Source organism: Penicillium chermesinum (assembly GCF_028974085.1).
Source record: "Penicillium chermesinum strain IBT 19713 chromosome Unknown utg000002l:1.0-5270490.0:1.0-5274688.0, whole genome shotgun sequence".
Taxonomy (NCBI): Eukaryota; Fungi; Ascomycota; class Eurotiomycetes; order Eurotiales; family Aspergillaceae; genus Penicillium; species Penicillium chermesinum.
In genome coordinates, this window is record NW_026695312.1 from 2,153,503 (window position 1) to 2,172,668 (window position 19,166).

The following is a 19,166-nucleotide window of genomic DNA, read 5'->3' on the forward strand; positions in this document are numbered from 1 at the left end:
AGGCACCGGTATTGGGGTACTATACCTGAAGAGAAAGAAGAGAGGAGGAACAAGGCACAGGACAGAAGTTGGAACACCCTCCATCAACAGAAAGTTTGTGAACAGCGACATTCCCCTTCCAACAAACAATAAGATTAGAGAGATGTATAGCACTGATCAACGCGGGTCCAATACTCGTCTGGTTTTCTTCCAATGTTGGCGGTCGAGAAAATTGATCTTCACTAGTGACTTCATACATACGGCATGGTGACGTTGAAAATGTTCCCAAGTGATCTGCTCCGGCTTACCCAAAGCCACCATCGCGTCTGCCACCCGTTTTGGAAGCCAAGCGCAATGCGACACAGGTTGAATTCGACCGGCCGACTGTGGAGACTCAGTTAGCGGCGTGCCATGCGATCGTGGGTATCGATCTATAGATTGCACTGAGTCCGCGGTGTCTTTTCGTCACCTTTCTTTTTCGATACCATATTATACACCCGCTCCACATTATGAGAAGAAAATCGCGTGTCGCGTTATCGAAAAGCAACCGCCGTCTCCAGTTCTATGCACCGCCGACCTCTGCAAGACGCTCCCAGGATTCTGCGCTAGTGCCGACGAGAGTGCTAATGGATGGAGTAAAAGCGACAGCGCCCCTTCACTGATGACATTAACAGGGCAAAATCGATCATCCGAAAAATGCGGCGGTGCAAGGAAATAACTCCTTCACAGGTACCATTTGGGTCGCCTTGTACAGCGGTACAAACGAAGCCACTATGAAAAGCATGTCCTATGGATCGAAATATGGCAGATTTGATCGACTCTTCCACCAGCTTTGGTGTTCTTCGGAAATGGTTTGAATTGGTTCCTGGTTCTTGCCATGCTCCATCGCCGAAAAAGAACCTTTTCGTTGCCGCTAAAATGACAAACAAAGGTTTTCGAAGCTCTCAGCGGCCTCGAAATTGAGCACATGGTCGACTTTCAAATAGTCGCACCATTTTTGGAGCATGCGACTAGAGGGTAAATGCCTGAAGATGGGTATATAGCTGAAGCCCATGGAAAAGTAGCGCTGTAGAGTAAAGCTTATATTGTGGCGACCTTATTGACTCCTGATGCTGCACGGGGAGGGGGCTCGCAGCTCTATCGGTGGACCCGGAGGGCCTCAGCCAAACACCATCAATGATCGCCTGATGAGCGTATTCGGATGTCTCCAATTTCGCTACCCATTGCTAGCGACAGATTCAAGCATCAATGCGGCTAAGGGCCGGATTGTGGAAGGGGATGCCCCAACAGCTCTCGACGAGATTACCAAACTAGCCAAGCTTGCCATTGAATCAGGCTCCGTGGTGGACACCGGTACAGTACTCAGCAATTCGAATAGGGCTCTCCGTCTTCGAATATTTGAATTAACCTGACTCGGTTATCCGCTGGAACCGAGTCTTACAGCTTTTTTGGGAACAACTAGGATATATAGAAACTGTATCCTATCCAATGCATCCCTCGGGTGCTAGCCTAGGGGCTTATCAAGGCCACCTTAGTTTACCCTAGGCACCGTGGACTTTTTTGCTGAGCACCACAACCTCGAATCTTGTCTTCAATCGCCGGTGTTCATATCGAGGGGTATGGCGATTTATTGGATTATTGAGAAGCTTCAAGTTAGTCTTTCTGTGGGATCTAATTGTGGAAGCACTCGTGAGTTCTACTTTTGAAACGTGTGAATGGACCGATGCTGGATTATTTGAATTCATTACGACCCTGGTGAGGTAAAATGCTTGCTAGCACTTTTCACCAGCTTCAAGGCTAAATGTACCATATTCAATATAATTTCTTAATACACCCCCACAAACAATCATATCTCCATGGATCCATGGATGACGCCCCAGCGATCACTATGGGCTCACTCTGCATTGTAGAATATGTCAATGATCCAATATAGGGATACATGTCTGGTGAATGACGGAATGCTGAGTTCATTTATATTGGGAAATGTTTCTGACTGGAGCGTAGCGACAAGAAACGATCCAAGGGGGGCGGGAAAACAGGTCATGTGGTGGCAAATGTGGGGTTCGCATGTAAGCTCTCATGAGTGGCCATGTCACGACAGTCCATTCACAGCTCACGAACGCATCAGCCAAGACAATATACGAGCTCCTGAGTAGCAAGCATTGTATAATGATCGACGCGTACCTGTGTACCTACAACGACGTCATTCTTGTCCCACGGGCCTGATATTGAAATCCAGAAGCCTTTATAAAGACCTTCTCCACGGTCTGTAGAAGTAGTTTTTCTCCACAACAACAAAAACATTTACTTCCATTACTACATACTTCATCATGGGTATTGTCAAGAAGACAGAAGATGCCTTGACTGGTCTCAAGGAAGGCCTGTCCTCCAATTCAAGCTCAGACCACACTACCAACCAAGGACCGCACCACTCCAACGTGGCCAACAAGGTGGACCCACGAGTGGACAGCACTCCAGGTAGGAGTTCACAACTATTTCAAACAGACCTCAGTTGCTCATCACTGGCTTCCAGGCACCCAAGTCCGCCATGAGGCTCTTGGTGGCACTTCAGAGCCGTACAACACAAGCGTTGCTCACCCCAACACGGCCGAGCCACGATTGGGGAATGATTTGGGTATGGCCAACCATCAAATAAGCTTGTCACAACCAGACTAACAGTGGATATAGACAACCGTCATTTCCGGGAAGGTCAGACTGGCAACACCCAATTCACCACCAATCAGACCCAGACCACGGGACCTCACAACTCCGAGCTAGCCAACAAGCTCGACCCGCGCGTTGGCCAGCCTGGAAATGCCCGTTTCGGCACTCAAGACCAGCCCCAGATTCCTCCGCACAAATCGAACCTTGCCAATAAACTGGACCCGCGCGTGGACACGAACACCTACAACCGCCCCGCAGAGTCCTACGATGCTGGCAACTTCCACCAGCAAGCAGCCACCGGGCCCTACAGCACCAATCCTGCTCATCGGACCGCCGAACCGCATTTTGAGTCCGACATGGTCGACCCACGCGTGAGCTCAGGCGTCCAAAACCGCGGTACGCAACCCGGCCATGCGACAACCGGAAACCCCCAGCTCACTTCCACGCTGGGCCATGGTGGCAGTGCCCCTCCCGGCTACGATGCCCCAGTGACCGGTCACACCCAAGCTCCTAGCTCTACGGATTACACTAATCCTACCTCTGGATCAACTGCGGCGTATGGCGCCAATACTGCGCAGGGCTCCTATCGCGCAACGGGCCCCGAGCTCGGCCATGGGGGCTACAACGAAGTGCCTGCTGGCAGTAGCTACAATAACCCCAGAAGCCAGACTACCGCGGGGCCTCATGACACCAACATTGGCAACAAGCTCGATCCCCGGGTGGACTCGGACCGCAGCGCGTCCCAGCGGACTTTTACTTAAATTGGATAAAAAACTTCTCTACCGTGCGTCCGAAGGGTCATTGAGAGAGGAATATGAATTATGATCAAGTTGCTATGAATTTACGCTTAGGAATACCAGTCTAGCCAATCAAATTGTTTTCATTTTTTTTTGACTCTTATGCAAGACTCTTCGAGTAGGCCTTTGCGAACAACTCGGGGGCAAAGTCGATAACTTGGATCTTTTGGAGGAGCGGACCAACTTGCTGCTTGAACATCTGGTGGGCCGGGTCCTCCTTTACGTAGTAATCTCGGTCTGCCTCGTTGGCGAATTCGACAACGAATGCGTGGGATATGCCGTCCTACCATTTTGGTTAGTGGTTTGCCAGGAAAAGTCATGCCATCCCATACCTGAAGCCCTTCGGGCGAGTTGTCACTTCCTCCTGAGATCTTGAGGATGTATGGTTGCTTCGAGGTGGGATTGACGCAGGTATCCTTCAATGAAAGGAAATGCATCGAGGCCTACATATACAACTGAGTTCATGAGAAGCAAAACGATGTCAGGACGTGAGCTGTACCTGTTGGATGGCGGCGGGGTCGACATCCGGCTTGAGTTGGAGAAGGACTATGTGGGTGATGGACATTTTCGCGAGATGCGCAGTCTGCAGATGATGGGATTGAGACGGAAGTATAGACACAGGCCGGTTGGGTACAGGGAAGAGAGTAAACGCTCTTTTAAGTGTAAAAAAGAAGGCGGGCCTGCGAGGCGTCCAGTACCGCTATCTCCATCCAGTACTGTTCTATGGAGGGCTTACGTGGGATGAAATCATCTAAATATTTATGGGTCCATCGGTTGAGCTTACTAAACCTCAATTGTTAGTTATTGGCGCAATCCAAAATAAACCGAACCTAAACACATCTTATAGTCTAGTCCCACTTATCAATCCTCGGAGTTTAGCCGGCCCAGTATAAGGCGACCCAACCCGCCATCCACCAAATTCTGCCCCGCAATATACCTCGAAGCATGTCTCGTATCACGATACGCTTTGTTAAGCCACGAGGGCGCTGCGGGAGCCGCAGAGATAACTCGAGTGAAGGCTCGGCGCCCCTATTTGTACGAATTAGATCCACAAAAGGCGCTCGCTACACAAACCACGCAATATATAAGATAGTCAGCGATTAGTGTGATTATCTTGCTACCACCGAGTTATTTCACTCCGAACTCGTAGTAGTATCGGCCTCCCTCAGTCGTATCCTATCCCCTATCTGACCCTTTTTGAATAATTGGCTTCACATCTCGCCAGAAACGCTGCGCCCATCTTGCCTGACGCTGTAGAGCAAATCAAGAGTAACATCTTGAAGAGACTCTATTGGCTTTGTTACTATCGTACGAAAGGATAAGATCATAGGCAGAGTGGCCAGCCATTGAATAGATGTAGCCTTCCTTTCTTACCACTTCAACACGTACTTCTACAGTTGGCCGCCGAATGATCATCGTTTCTATTGTAGAAGCTAAAAGCACTATCATCACGATATGTAGATTTCTGAGTCGATATTCTAGTATCATAGTCCTACAATTTCTTTTCTAACCAAGATTTTACCTGACATCTACTGTTGTCAGATAGAACACAGTTTCTGGGCAGATAAGAAATTGAAGAATCCATCGTTGTCAGATGGTGTGAACAAGGAATCTTGACCCCACATTATAGAACATAGGGTTCAGATCTAAATCATTTTTTAAAAAATATCCTACCAAGCCCATTGTCCACCACAACATCATGGGTCAAGGAATGAGCATGGGCAACATCTTCTACCCAGACAGTCCGAAGAGAAGAGCTCGAGCGGAAGAAATATACAATCAAATCAAGGTTTTCGAGCAAGAGTTCAGAACCCTGAAAGCAACAAGGTACGGCCCGTGGCAATCATGTTTTTTACCTGCTAAAACACCATATGGATGAGGTTTTTCAAAGGTCGAGAGACAACTGAACGAAGTATTGCACAACTACAGAATCTATACACCAGAGGACCTTGAACGGGAAGTTCGCAACAATATCACGACTAGTGCGGACGTTTGATGATATGAGCAGCTAAAGAACAGGTATGAACCAACATTCTATTTCAGAAGCGAACTAAGTACTAAGTACGAATTTGTAATGTATCGACACTTACGACGTCGCCGAATACCTCATCCTCGATAAGGAAATCCATAGTAACTATGCCATCTTCAATACTAATAGGCATAGAACACATGCTGGGCTACAACTTGGGGGATGAAGTGATGAAAAAGTACATATCGGACGGCCTGAAAAGGGACTACGACGCCTGGACTCCAGACCGGATCAATGGGCATTTTCGAGAAATGGATGAAAGAAACGGTTCCTACACTGACCAGGACCCCTGGAGTGTTGGATACAGCAGAGCTTTATCCATTCAACCGCCCACTGCCACGCTGCTCTTCACTTCGGCCACTGGCGCTCCGCCGAAGATGATCTGCTCTCTCCGAGGACTGACTTTGAAAACACAATGTGCAGTGAGAGCCGGTGATGATCTATGGGTTAGTAAGGCTAAAGCCGGGACTGGAGACACACTCTGGGAAAACATTCGCTTTGACTTGGACTACAATCCAGCAGGATATACTTCCCAGCGGCGAAGTTACAAAGACTGTATCCTCCAGATACTTTAGGTTACTTAGACTTTTTTAGTTTTCAAAGTTCTTCTATTATTTGATCAAAATTTCTTATTGTCTCAGTTCAACATTTGATGTTCAAGTTCGTATTGATCCGACAGCGTGACATGAACAAGCTTCCGGAATCAGCAAGCAACCTCAGGTCCGATAGTTTGAGGGCCTTATCCGCTTCAATTTCTGCTTCATTCCATAGGGCATTTCATAGGAGGCCTCTTGTCCCTCTTCTTGCGTACAGAATATCGAGAGGCGTCGCGACACAGTTTGGAAGGACACCTTTCGCCCAACGTTTTGTGTATTGATGAGGTAACAGCGAATGGAAACCCTCTGTAAGCTTCAAGCTGAACATCGCGAGAAGCCAGAAGCTCCAGATGAATTTGCATGATAGAGATATAAGTGGAAATGGTAGGAAATGGTGCAGCCTCGTTTCGGTGCGCTCGGTGCAGCAAGTCTGATTTGGAGGTGCAGGTGCAGGTGTTCATGTCATTCTGTTCATCATCTCATTCAGCCCTCATTCAGCCCCATCTTCCACCATTCGCCACCCTTGATTCGAACCATATCAGACCGGCTCGAACTCACAGAGCCAAACAAAACAAGAACCGTAGCCGATAATGTTCATCTGGATTGAATCATTCTCAAGAGTATTATCCACACGTCGTAATATCGGCTTTTAAAAAATGTCCATTGGTCTATTTCGAGACTCCAGGCGAATGAAGGAATAGTCATTAGAACATGGAGGCACCCAGCCTGAAATATTGTTGTTCGCCTTGAATCCCACCGGACGTCATTCTATCCCGCCCAAATTTACATGCAAATCTCCGCGCTGGAGATGTAAAGAAACCGCTCCCATCTATCGAAACGGTAATAAAAAAAACAAAAAGTATAATGAACAGCATAGGTGGAGAAGAAATAAAAAGAACGCGTTCAGCAGCTGTTGTTGTCATACGTGATCTTGATCTTGGCACAGTGCTCGTTGCCGTTGCGGGTACTATTGAGCTTATAGCAGCATGAGAGGCGACGAGTGACTAGGCATTGGGGCCTTTAGGTAGTCAATTTGGGAGCGGGGGCGCCGTTGTACAGGACAAGCAAGATGACGCTGACGACGGCACCGATGGCAATAGTCTTGGCCAAAGCAGGGTTGGTGCGACGGTACTCGCCAATCTGGAGACGGACATCGGTAGCCAAGTTGTGGATCTTCTCAGCTCCAAGCTTGTAGTAGGTGAGACCTCCCAGAGCGATAGAGTAACCGAAGAACTGCTGAGCAGTGACAGGGTCCCGGAAAATGATCATGGAGGCAGCAACCAGCAGGATATCCTTCAGGATACCCGCCATAGTCAGAACAACGGCAGAGGTCTTGCCGATAAGAAGAACAACGGAAACGTTAAGGAGGAAAGCAACCATGGCATTAGCAACAAGGGTCATGAGGCCGACACCGTAGATGTCACCCATAGTCATGCGGGGAACGTCAGTAAAGAGAGTGACGACACCGTTAATGGCAGCACAGGCCGGGGCGTAGTAGTAGAGAGAGACGATGGCATCCATCTTGAACTCAGCGGAGCTGAGGAGGCGCTGAACCATAACCAGACGGAGGGCCTCGAAGATGATACCAGAGACCTGGATCAGGAAACCAAGCATGTCGAACTTGATCTCGCCGAAGGAGGCAATAACGACACCAATGACAATGACGGTAACATTGCCCAGCTGCTTGTAGTTGGCCGGGGCAATTCCGAAAGCCCAGGTGGCGAAGAGGGTCACGACAGCGTTGGTGGCCTGGAATGGAGCTATCAGTATGTTGCGCCGGAGGCATAGGTTTCCAAGGGTGTTTTTCCTTACCTTCAGCATCTGGATGAAGGAAACGCTGAGGTAGAGGTAGGCAAGATTACCGCAAATCAGAGACAAACTGAACATGATGCCGATGGGGACGATAGCGCGGCTGTGATCTGTCGTGTTAGCGGCGCCTTTTCATGATTCAACATGGATTGCGCGGGAGAACTCACCTATACGTGCTAGCGTTCATCGGGACCTTGTGGCGGGAGTCCAAGAGGTTGGTGGTGCGGGCCATGATCTGGGTCACCAAGGTCGCGAACACCATGTGCCATGTTGTGAGGAAGAGGGCTGAACAGGGCGAGGAATTAGTTCTACGTCGAGAGAATCGTGGAAAATCAAAAAGCACAGGGATCTTCGAATGCGCTCGAGGAAACACTTACGGAAGTCTAGAAGCGGCAGAGGTTAGCAAGGCGCGCTTCACGATTTCAACGGCAGATCCCCAAAACTTACTGAATTTGGCAGCGGACAGAACCCACTTGTTGAACAGGATGACGCTGGAACTCAATCCAATCCACAAACTGGCGGACTATTAGCAGGATTGCGAGTAGGGATTGCCGGAAGGGGTAACACACATGATGTAGAAGGCAGGGTGCAGACCCTGGCTCGGGGGGGGGAGCCTGGCTCCCGCCCTCGAGCTTGCGTTCATCCTGAGAAGAGCGACCGTTTGCCATTGTGAAGTAGTTGAACCCGCAAAAGAGCGACTATGGGTGAGTAGAAGAGTGATGGGGAGAAAAATGCAAAACCGCAGGACATTTTAGGGGCAAGAGTGATCAGCGCGGGCGGTGACCACGGGCGGCAGTGATTGGTGGCGCCATTTGCTGCGCCGAAAGAGTACACGTCGACGCGTGGAGCCTTCGACGTTTCAGGTTTGGCCTTGTCTGCTCAAGCCCACGGTTGGGCCCAGTTTTACGGCCGGGAGATTGAGCATGACGCTGGCGGCCGCCTCCCGTGCAGTGGTTCGGTGGGCTCGTAGGCCCTAATCGGCCCTGATCGCCCCTGCTAAAAGGTTCTGCAATAGGCCGTGCATTCCTGGACCCCCGGAGATATGGAGAACGGGCGGAATAGGGGTTTAATGCTCGAATCCTTCTAGAATTTCTTGGATTTCTTAAATCCCGACTGGCAATGGTTACGGATTGGTCAGTCTCTGCACCCTGAAGTTCAACCCGTCAATGGCACGGAAGGACCATCTCAGCTGCCGCTATCATTAGCGGCGCCAAATAAGTTCTGACAGTGGCGAGCCGATACTCGGGGCCCCCGATAAGCCAAGCTGAAGCTTAAATCGACTTGAATCCGGGATACCCACTAATAAACGGTCGATTAATCGTTTAGGGAAGCCGTTCCAAGGTTCTATATACATTGTCTCTTGAGTCGACAACCGTGAAGGCCATGAGCAAAATTGCCTGCGTCTGGGCGAAGATAAAGGAAGGGAAAAGGAGGATTCTGAGCAAATAGTAATTAGCGCGGTCGCCGATCAACGAAATTTGATCTGCAAAGAAAAGGGAATCCCTCGTCCTGATGCGACCGACTACGGACAGGCCGGACAGAGGACTCAGGACCCTTCAGCAGAGGCGCTTGGTGCATCCTATGAGAAGCGCGTTCATCGGAAATCCAACACCATTCATCCAAAATTCTGCCGGTCTGGCTCAAACAGGAAACCCTAATGTTACGCTGGTGTGGGATCTTGAATCTCTCGAGGGTCACAGCAGAACGTGAATCAACACGTTTGCTTCCTTGGCATTCTTCAAATTCCAGGAGGATATTTCCGTCGGCATTTTCTCCAGCAAAGGCGTTTATCTTTACTCGTCCCTTGTGGCTCCCTTCAAAGAATACACGTAACGGACCCGATCGCCTCGTCATGGATTTTACCTGGTGGAGAACATACCCGATCTGCACCTTCACTGATAAGCGATCACAGCGACATTTCCGGCACAGGCCAGGCTGTTCTTTGGGGCACCTTTGCCGGACAAAGTACGGAACAGCCTAAATTACCGAGACTGGGACTTTTCTCTCAAACATATAGTAAACTGTTTCAAAGTAGTCAGAATAGGACTCTTACGTTGACATCGCGTTAAATATCGCGACCATAATCTGGACGAAAGCCCAAGATGGTGAAGAAAAGCGGAGAGAGAAGGACCATCATCATAGACCGCATACTGGAGATGATGCTGCTGAAACTCTAGCCATGCTGCCATTAGCTATGTTCCACAGACTATGTAAGGAGTTAGATGGGGCCCGTGGGCCGTGAAGATGCTAGACATTAAGCCTCAGGCGCAACAAGGAACTGTTACTTCAAGCCACAAAATGAATCTATCTTACTCTAAATTGTAGTCAATGATATCGCGAGGTTTGGTATACGGTCCCGTCTCCCGCATTCAACACGGTTCCCAGCCAGACGAAATAGTCGATCAGTGTACTTCGGCTCCTCCACAGGCTTCGACCGAGTCCAAGAAACCGCGTTCTCCGGACCATTTGTAACTCCGTCTTCGGTGATAGACAGAAGTCGTTCTTCGGCTGCGTCGACTGGTCCACTTGCGCATCCCAGAATTGTACACTTACTGTTCGAAAAAAAAGAAGAAAAAAGAAAAGAAAGCAGTATTACCCCAGCTGGATCATAGACCTGGTTATAGTCGATGTTTAAATCTGCCTACTTTCCAAGAAAGGCGCAGCTAGATTTTCATCATTGGCAAATTTTTGGCTCTACGAGGAAGTAGAAGGAGCACCTCGCCGCAGCTTGTTTCACGCAGTCTCGTTTGTAGGCTTTCAGTAATACCATGATACCGATCGGGCGGCCAGCTGACAGACCTTGACCACTGGCAGTTGAGACTCTACAAGATGTTTCCAGGTTTGGCTCTTGATACTAGGTTCAATTCATTAATTGGTATTCCGTAGTTCGCCCAGCTGCAACCTAGCTAAAAACGACACAATCTGGTATGGTAGAAGCGCCCAAACGCCATAGCCTCGGAGCCAAAAGGTGGACTTGAAGAAGCTCGCAAGATTCTAGCCCGAATATCCCAACTCCTCTGCCGCCATCATATATATACATCAGACGATCGCCGGAAGGGGGGTAAAAAATGATCAGAAATTAGAAATTTTGTTCAACCGGTACTCAAATGTCCTGCTCATCCAGTGCCCAGATCTCCCAATGCTTAAGTGTCTCCCACCCAACTCGCCGCATGTGACGCTTGAGGACGTACCCATCATCCGTGACTACGGGCTCGGCGCATTTCATTGTGCGGAATTCGACCCTCGCGGACTCAGGTGGAACGGTTTGTCTGTCGGTAGAGTCGCTGTCATCATCTCGGTTTCGCTTACCGAGCGTTGAGGCTGGGACTGGAGTCCCCGATACAGACACAGATCCGGGGGCACGGGGAACATCGAAGCCATTGGCGTTGAGAGCGGGAGATTGAGATGCGGAAGCGGGAAGATGGGGACGACCGAAATTCTGGCCTTCTACTGGGGTATCGAGCTCATCTTCGTCCGCGGGCATGAGGGGCTGTTTGTAAATTTCACGCAGCTCAAATGCCTTCCAGCCCATTCCGACTATCTTGAGGCTTCCGCAAATTCGCTCGTCTGCCATGTCGTAACCCATGAGCGTCATGAAGGCTTCGTCGTCAACGTCCACGAGCTCGGCCAGGTTGCGAGCATTATTCACCGTCTCTATAGCTTCTTTGGCGAGTGCGATGTGTTCTTCATCGCACATAGAGCGTTTCATGATATCGAACAACTGAGTATCCGCGTAAACCGGACGAACAGACGATGGTACGGCTTGGTGACTGCTTGGGGAGGTGTCCCGGCAGGGATAAGAAGGCGGAGTGCAACGAGTTTGCGAAGGAACGGGGCGAGGAGGCCGAGGGTTTCCATGCTATGGAACTCGGTGGCGAGGGCCAATTGCTCCAGGTTAGGGCACGAATGCACAAGGCGTGCAATCGCACGGTTAGAGAGAGGCCATTTGGAGGAGAGAAGAAGATGACGTAATGATGCACCGTGGTTTAGGGTGATGCTTGCGAGGTAGCTATTTTGTACCCCTAGGCCAGCACTTAATTGACTAGCAGGGGAACCGGACGCTGCAGGGGAGTTTTCAGACCCCGCATTAGGAATGGTTTGATTCTGATGTTCAGACAATGGAGGCGTCAAAGCGGATGAGGCTGACGGGTCTGACCGTACTGAGTTCAAACTGTCCGCTCCTTCGGACGTGACGTTGACGATGTAAAAACGCTCCAGACCTTTGAAGTTTGATAAGAAGTCTGCGTTGCGCTTTGTGATCGCGTCTATCCGCATCGACTTGATTTTCAAATGCTTATGTGGAGGCGCAACCGGCCAGCTAAGCTCCACGAAGCTGTTTGCCAGACCCAGGTAGTCGCTTCCACTCAAGAAGGTGACATCCTCGACCGTAGTCGGATCGAAGGCCAAATTGAATTCTTCACTATGAAAAGCGTATAAATTCTGGAACGAAAGCTGTTTGACCGCGAGAGGCTGTTTCGCGGAAATGCATTTTCGAAAATAATCATGCGGCGAGACGCTCGGCTCTTGGGCGATTCGCATACGCGGGGACCAGTGAAGCTTTAACGCCTGCAGTTTTCTGCTTTTCAAAAGCAACGTGGCAATATCGTCGGGGTAACACAACGGGTCTATGTCGGTGATCTTCAGGGCCCGCAAATGTGGCATCGGCGGAAGTACGCACGTTGGCTGTGGGTGCCGACTGTTAGCGAACCGAACCGTCAACGAATATAGTCGAGGCAACTGAGCCAGTCCCGCATAAACGATGTCGAGCATCTTGGTGTTGAGTTCCCAGCTGAAGCTCTCTAAGTTAGCCATGCGATCCACCGCCGCCCGCACCGCAATGTTCAACAGCATTGACGAGTCCGGGACTCGCCCGACAAGAGCATGTTCCTCCAAGTCGTGCGCTTTCCATTCTCCTTTCAATGTAATAGATCGGATTAAGGTCGCGGATGGGCGAGTAATTACTGTGTTCAGCCCCATGGTGAACGGGCTGGCACTTCCGATTCCCTCCGGCCGTTCATTGCGATAACGAATTTTGTCGTAGGAGATGAGGGTCAAGCTGCGATAGAGCTGGGGGAGCGACATGTAATTAAGCACACGACATGTGCGACATAGTCTTGCTAGGTCGCCGACATCTTCGACCTGAATGTTCCTCCCGCGTTCGTCAGTTCTTCATTTCGCTTCCAGCGGGGGGGGGTTGGGCTTACATTTGACACGATCTGGGCGATCAGATTCAACGGCAGCACCAACAACGAGGCACCGCGTGGCCGTTCAAAGATGACGCCGGCATCCAGCATATTCTGATTTACGGCCGCCATGATGCGACAAGGAGCCACAACATGGACAGCTTTCCCCTCGAATTCTTCGATTTGGGGATGATGGATTATCAATGTGCTCGGAGCTGAAAGACTCCGAGCAAGGCTCCACTCCAACCAGTAAGCGACCGCCAAATCCGAGGACGATCTTCGCCTGCTCTAGTGGCATCTACCCCGGTGCTCCACAAGGAGAGACCCAAGATCAAGAATTTCCATGAAGGCCTATTATGTTATGTTCGGCTAATTTTATATAAACATTGATCCAGTATCCTCGGGTATCTTCAGCAGGGAATGGATAGATCCCCAATCCCATCCTTTCCCAAAAGAAAAAAGAAAAAAGAAAAGAAAAGAAAAGAAAAGCCAATTCAAGACGCCAGCTCTCCTATTATGACATAATGCAAACTGAAATCTCCCAATCAGATGGAATTCGGTTGGATATCAAGAATACTGACTATGATCAGGACGTTGAGAAGTATGTGATTCATCCCGTGGTACTGCTTCGCCCGGCGCAGTAACCCCTTCTTCGCTCCTGATCTCCGATGCAGATGATACGGACCACCTAGCCTGGTCGGAGGGAATAGAAGGCCCCTCGCGAGAATTGTTATTGGTTACCCGCTCGCTGACAAGAGCCGCAGACTCTGGGTCATAGCGAAGAACATAATCTCCGTGTCCATTATCCATGTCTGCGTCAGTCCATGGAGCGGATGAAGACGGTTGGGAGGGGAATGACCTGAACGGGGAGGTTGCCGCGGTCAGACCGACCAAATCGGCGAGTGCGGCCTGACTGGACGGCTGGACCTGATCGGGACTGTAAATTGCTAGCTGATTCCAAGAGCTGGTTTTGTTGCGTCCATGTGTGGTGGCTGCGGGTTCGAGCAGGGATCACAGTGACCGGCAGAGAGGCGTCGCCAGCCTCCGCAGCAGAAGGCCCCTTGCGATGAAGCGAAAAGAAGGGGTGATTGCCTCGAACTTGAGTAGCGGGGCGGCTGCGCTCCTGCCCCTGCTCGTCGCCCGACATATAGTTGGCCTCGCCGTTAACTGCCTCCTCGCCAGCCTGCGCAGACGCAACTTCTTTGGGAAGCGATGCACGCCTTCGCTTGAATGGGTTCAACAAAGTTCGCCAACGAGGGTCGGTTTGAACGATTTGGGGTGATTGCTCTCGGGAATCGTTGGGAGAGAGAGTTTGCGCAATACTACCCCCAGCATGCATTGCCTCGACCTCTATTTCTTTCTCTTCTTCTATCTCGTCCTCTTCCTCCATATGCGGCATGGGCACAGGTGGCGTGGGGCTGGCCACCGGATGGTATCGAACATTGTACACCGTACTAGCGGCACTGTTCGTGTCTGCGCGGCTCACTGGAGTGATAACGTTGGGAGGCGGCGTAGGGCGGGAGTGAGATTGACGCCGGGGTGCTGCGGCATCATTTGATGGATGTAATAAACTGTTCAGACCACGATTGCCGCCGTCACGAGAGATTCCCACTCGTGTTCGTAAAGGACGGTGGGCGAGACCCATTACGCCACCCCATCCTGAAGACGCGCCGTTTCCACTTCCGCCATCGGAGCCATGAGAGGAATATCGTGGCCAGTCAACTTCTTCGGATGGGGTGTTGTCAAGCATTTCGTCGCCATCAAATATCTCACGACCAAGGATTCCATCCTTGGTTTCGTCGCGTTCGAGAGCTTCGATGCGTTCCACCCATTCCCATACCACCACGCTTGCAGCCGCTGATCCTACCCATCTGATATAGGTTCCCCAGCCAGCGATTTCCGGTCTCGCAATGTCCATGACAAAAAACACGACCGGTATCAATATTGCAACCAGGGACAAAAGTGCCACGAAACAGATATTGCGCATTTTCGGATGGAAGAACGCATAGCGATGCTTCGAAATGGAGTAGAATATCACCCATGCCGCATACAACAAGTTCAGAGCCAACTCAAACAAGTAGCTCAGTGCCGAAACAGCATCATCATAAGATCTGGGTCGAGTAGACGTGCTCTGGTACCAGAAATTTTCCAAAATACTAAACAGGGTATCCAACACGACCAGCGCAAACCCAGCCCATTTGATCATAACCTTCTCCTTATGCCGCGGGAACAGTCTGATCAATGTCTGAACCTGGGCCAGCCAGAGGAAAGTTTGCGATATGATCCGGACAATCCTGATCTCTCGACCATCAATGACCTGTTGGGAGAGGGCCTCGGCATCTGAGAATCCATATTCATATTGATTCTTGGCAACTTTGAAAGAGTCTGCGGTCGCAATCGTGAGCGATATTGCAACGCCTATCGCGGCCACCTTCTGCAGCCATGGCCGCCCACCAACGCCCACCACTGACGAGTTTCCGCTATACGAACTGCTGATCATACCATGGCGACTCAAAAAGTTTGCACCGCCACCGGGGCCGCCGACGTAGAATGTGCGTGGTGTAATGAGGAGGATTATCACGAGGATATAACTGACAACTGTACAGCACCCGATAGCGTACAGTTGCGGCGTAACGGAGGAATAGAACGGGTCACGCGTGTCGAGAACGGCAGAGGTATGGGTATAGTCCGACGGGTCGCCTGTGCAGGTCGGTTCGAACACAGCGTTCTCGGCGAGTGTCAAGGAAAAAGACTGATTTACATGAATCACACCTATTGCCCGACAAAGTGTTAGTTTGATTGGCCTTATTCGACCCCCAGGGTCCAAAGGATCGAACGGGGTAGTGACGGGGCAAACGTACCATCACTACTCAGTAAAATCGGGGTGCAGCCGGGAAGATACGTATGCGTAGTCGTCGTAGTAGGGTCCGCCCAAATTTGACGCGGCCTCACCCTCGTCGCATCTGCCATGGTCAAGCACTCTAGGCTCTGACGGTCCGCTGCAAGCCCATACAGCGACCTCTCGGCTTCCTTTCACGTTTACTTGGCATATACTGCTCCGCTGTGATGCGTCAAGCAGCGGCCATTCTCAGATGTTCACCAGTGTCAATTAGGCAGACAGGGGACGGTCGTAGCGGAGAGGGGGCGAGGGGGAGTCGATATGTCCGCGGAGACCAAGGGTGGAAGGTCGAGTGATCGGCTCGAGTGATCTGCGCCAGCAAGAATCTTCTGGGACTCCTGGGCCAAAACAAAACCGTGTAGGATGGAGTTCGAGTGCCCAAAGGTGTCTGGGGTTTCTGGGGGACTTGGCGGATCGCAAGAAAGATCCGCCACCCGTCGGTCTGGGCATTCTTGGCTCCACCCGTAATCGGACGAAGTATTCTTTAGCCTCACGAGGAACAGATGTCGTTGGCAATAGCACAACAAAGATGCTTCTACTACGGAAAAGGTCCGCCCAACTTGAAGATAATTGAAGACGATAAGGCCTGAGCATCGGTCTTTCCGTCCGCTACAAAGGTCGCTATAGTCTCACGATCCTGTATAATCTTGTCAATATATTCCACCCAACCAGACGCATGGACTGCCTGTGCTATCGCTTCATGGAATACAAGAAGACCAATCTCAGGCAACTGCCAGTGATGTCTAGTGCCTTTTCAGATACATTTAACCGTTCGGGGAATATCTGGGGGCAGATTTGGCTAGTAATCAGTTATGCCATAATTTGGGTTCTTGTGTTGTAGGCTCAAATGCAAAGTAGAACAAACCAAATACTTTTGTACATAGAAGTTGAAAAGGATCGAAAGCATCGAACAAGGTTCGCCCAGGTGTCCGCTTTGGCCTTATGATTACCGTTTCTGCGATCATTTGCGCTAGGCAGAGGCTCGTTTCTGTTGGATTTGAAGCTGTATAGACCAGGAACTTGGAGGCCGTCAGATCGTAGACACGGATAATACCGAGGTACTGGGATGAAGGTCGCGGTACAACCTTGTAGTACGGCCGATATATACTCTGGCTCCTGTCACGGTGCGAATATATACCACAGGAGAGAGGTGGTTATAATGAGCAAATCAGGGCTACTAGGAGTTCAATAAAAAGGACAAGAGCCCAGAAGAGTAGGCGAATAGGTTCCAGGAAAGAGGGAGCTGTATAGGCAAATGCACAAGACTTGGAGATATGAGAGTAGCGAATTCAGACTACTACCACTTGGAATCAAGGACGAGAAAGGATAGTGCCTACGAAATCTGGACAGAAATATTTTCGAGCAATGCGTTGATTGGATTATATACGGCACGCACTATCATATACACCATGTACAAGCCAAGCCGGCCAGGACCTGACTAGGGCTGAATGTTCAAAACCCAGTCCTGCTAGCCTGCTAGCCACAATCTTCACTTATACATCAATAAAAGAACACACCATTCAAACTTCCCGGAAAAACGTAATGAGTGGAAAGTCACATCCTGGTCGTTTGCAGTCGGTCGTTCACCGTCTATTTCTGGGCGGCGAAACCAAGGCGGGGGCCGTTGGAGTCGAAGACAACGTACTGGCTCTTCAGGAAGATGTCACCGAAGATGGAGAAGCCAACGCCGGTGTTGCTCTGGATACCACCGAGGCAGGTGGAGCTGCCCTGGGAAGCGGGGGCGTAGTTGATCAGGTCACCGGGGACAACGGCGTCGTAGCCGGAGATGGTGACGGTGAAGTCGGGGAGCTTGGTAGAGCAGTCGAAGGTGTAGCCACCGGCGGACTGGTCGTTCTGAGCACCCTCAACCTGCTGGTAGTAGGCCGAGACAACGTCATCATCGAGGAGCAGGAGGGTGGTGCCGGTGTCAGCAATGCCCTTCAGGTTGCCGGAGCCGGCGGTGGAGCCAATCTTGTAGGAGTCAGCGGTGAACTCCCAGAAACCCTGCGAGTTGTCGACATCGGTGTAGGCGAGCGAGCCGGTGTACTTGGAGGAGTCAGCGAAACCGAAGTCGTAGACACCGGGGGCGTTGTGCTTCAGAGCAACAGCGAAGATGGGGGAAGCCAGCTGGGACTTGACGGTGTCGAAGAAGGTAGTCTGCGGCTTGGGCTTGACAGTGTTGATGGAGCTGAACGCAAGACCCAAGAGACCGTCGTTGTTCTGGTTCTGGACGAACTGCTGGGAGATCTTGGAGGCAGCCTCGACAGCCTGGCCAGAGGCAGTGACGGCGCCGACCTTGACGGTGTCCTTGTAGACGTCACCGCTGGCAGAGGAGCCATCACCGTAGGAGATGGACCAGGTAGCACCGGCGAGCTTGGTGCCGTTGTTGGCCTGGTAGATGGCGTGGCCAGCCTGCTCGTTGGCGGGGAGCTCAGAAGAGAAGACCCACAGATCGGCGGAGCCAGTGTCGAAGTCCAGGTTCATGGTAGTTCCACCAACGTTGACGGGGGTCAGGTACTCCTCATCGTTGTTGTCGGGGGTGGTGGTAGCAGAGCCGCTGGCAGCGGTAGCAGCCTTAACAGCAGTGGGGACCTCACCACCGTACTTGCTCAGGGCTTGAGCGTAAGCGCTGTGGAAGCTCTTGGTGCGGGTAGCAGGGACAGCGATCTGGTTGACGGAGAACTGCTTGCGAGTAGGGACAGCCTCGGCCATGGAAGCCAGGCCGGCAATGGCAACGGTGAATTTGCTGAACACGACCATGGTGACAATTCAAAGAATGACTTTCGAAGAAAGAGAGTGAAGTAAAGATTGATGGTGGATGGAGAACACAAGTCGACAGGCGACCACAGCTGCTTTATACCCTCCAACGAAGGTTTCGCCTTGTGCTCCAAAGACTGGAGCCCAAGTGGTCCCTGCTCTCACCATCATCTAAAGATTCAGGAGGGCAGAGTTGCTTTTCCTGGCAGCTCCCGGCGCCGATCCAGGCTGCTGTAGGCCTGGGGACCCATAAAACCTTGAGATCGTCACGGAGTCCATCGGCCAGCCAGAGTTGACCGACGGGGTCTCCACCTCCAGGGCAATTTGAAGGAGGTAACCAAACAGAGAGGGGGAACGACCTCTCGTGAGGGATTAGGTGATGAGGGTCTGATAGCACTAGATCAGAGACGAAGGCGGGGGGAGAGGCTTCCAATGCAACGGCCTCCTGCATCT

At 51.0% G+C, this 19,166-nt stretch overlaps 9 protein-coding genes across 9 annotated transcripts; 3 read left to right on the forward strand and 6 right to left on the reverse strand.

Moving 5' to 3' along the window:
• Positions 1-1,088: 1,088 nt before the first annotated feature.
• N7468_001626 (uncharacterized protein) lies at positions 1,089-1,391 on the forward strand (the record flags this gene model as incomplete). The annotated part of the gene is made up of 1 exon (XM_058470923.1): positions 1,089-1,391. One exon carries the CDS (start codon positions 1,089-1,091, stop codon positions 1,389-1,391), a length of 303 nt encoding a protein of 100 aa, XP_058334064.1.
• Positions 1,392-2,309: 918 nt separating this feature from the next.
• N7468_001627 (uncharacterized protein) lies at positions 2,310-3,404 on the forward strand (the record flags this gene model as incomplete). Its single annotated transcript, XM_058470924.1, has 3 exons — positions 2,310-2,457; positions 2,513-2,614; positions 2,668-3,404. The coding sequence occupies 3 exons, from the start codon at positions 2,310-2,312 to the stop codon at positions 3,402-3,404; spliced, it is 987 nt and encodes a 328-aa protein (XP_058334065.1).
• Positions 3,405-3,540: 136 nt separating this feature from the next.
• N7468_001628 (Dabb family protein) lies at positions 3,541-4,005 on the reverse strand (the record flags this gene model as incomplete). The annotated part of the gene is made up of 3 exons (XM_058470925.1): positions 3,541-3,723; positions 3,773-3,883; positions 3,940-4,005. 3 exons carry the CDS (start codon positions 4,003-4,005, stop codon positions 3,541-3,543), a joined length of 360 nt encoding a protein of 119 aa, XP_058334066.1.
• Positions 4,006-5,609: 1,604 nt separating this feature from the next.
• Positions 5,610-6,044, forward strand: N7468_001629 (uncharacterized protein; the record flags this gene model as incomplete). Its single annotated transcript, XM_058470926.1, has 1 exon — positions 5,610-6,044. One exon carries the CDS (start codon positions 5,610-5,612, stop codon positions 6,042-6,044), a length of 435 nt encoding a protein of 144 aa, XP_058334067.1.
• Positions 6,045-7,085: 1,041 nt separating this feature from the next.
• N7468_001630 (sugar phosphate/phosphate translocator) lies at positions 7,086-8,542 on the reverse strand (the record flags this gene model as incomplete). The annotated part of the gene is made up of 6 exons (XM_058470927.1): positions 7,086-7,814; positions 7,878-7,977; positions 8,042-8,159; positions 8,252-8,257; positions 8,322-8,389; positions 8,469-8,542. The coding sequence occupies 6 exons, from the start codon at positions 8,540-8,542 to the stop codon at positions 7,086-7,088; spliced, it is 1,095 nt and encodes a 364-aa protein (XP_058334068.1).
• A 784-nt stretch (positions 8,543-9,326) lies between these two features.
• N7468_001631 (uncharacterized protein) lies at positions 9,327-9,728 on the reverse strand (the record flags this gene model as incomplete). The annotated part of the gene is made up of 1 exon (XM_058470928.1): positions 9,327-9,728. The coding sequence occupies one exon, from the start codon at positions 9,726-9,728 to the stop codon at positions 9,327-9,329; it is 402 nt and encodes a 133-aa protein (XP_058334069.1).
• A 1,249-nt stretch (positions 9,729-10,977) lies between these two features.
• Positions 10,978-13,189, reverse strand: N7468_001632 (uncharacterized protein; the record flags this gene model as incomplete). The annotated part of the gene is made up of 3 exons (XM_058470929.1): positions 10,978-11,558; positions 11,627-13,013; positions 13,079-13,189. 3 exons carry the CDS (start codon positions 13,187-13,189, stop codon positions 10,978-10,980), a joined length of 2,079 nt encoding a protein of 692 aa, XP_058334070.1.
• A 685-nt stretch (positions 13,190-13,874) lies between these two features.
• N7468_001633 (PalH/RIM21 family protein) lies at positions 13,875-16,027 on the reverse strand (the record flags this gene model as incomplete). The annotated part of the gene is made up of 2 exons (XM_058470930.1): positions 13,875-15,829; positions 15,919-16,027. The coding sequence occupies 2 exons, from the start codon at positions 16,025-16,027 to the stop codon at positions 13,875-13,877; spliced, it is 2,064 nt and encodes a 687-aa protein (XP_058334071.1).
• A 1,519-nt stretch (positions 16,028-17,546) lies between these two features.
• Positions 17,547-18,716, reverse strand: N7468_001634 (pepsin-like aspartic protease; the record flags this gene model as incomplete). Its single annotated transcript, XM_058470931.1, has 1 exon — positions 17,547-18,716. The coding sequence occupies one exon, from the start codon at positions 18,714-18,716 to the stop codon at positions 17,547-17,549; it is 1,170 nt and encodes a 389-aa protein (XP_058334072.1).
• Positions 18,717-19,166: the final 450 nt, after the last annotated feature.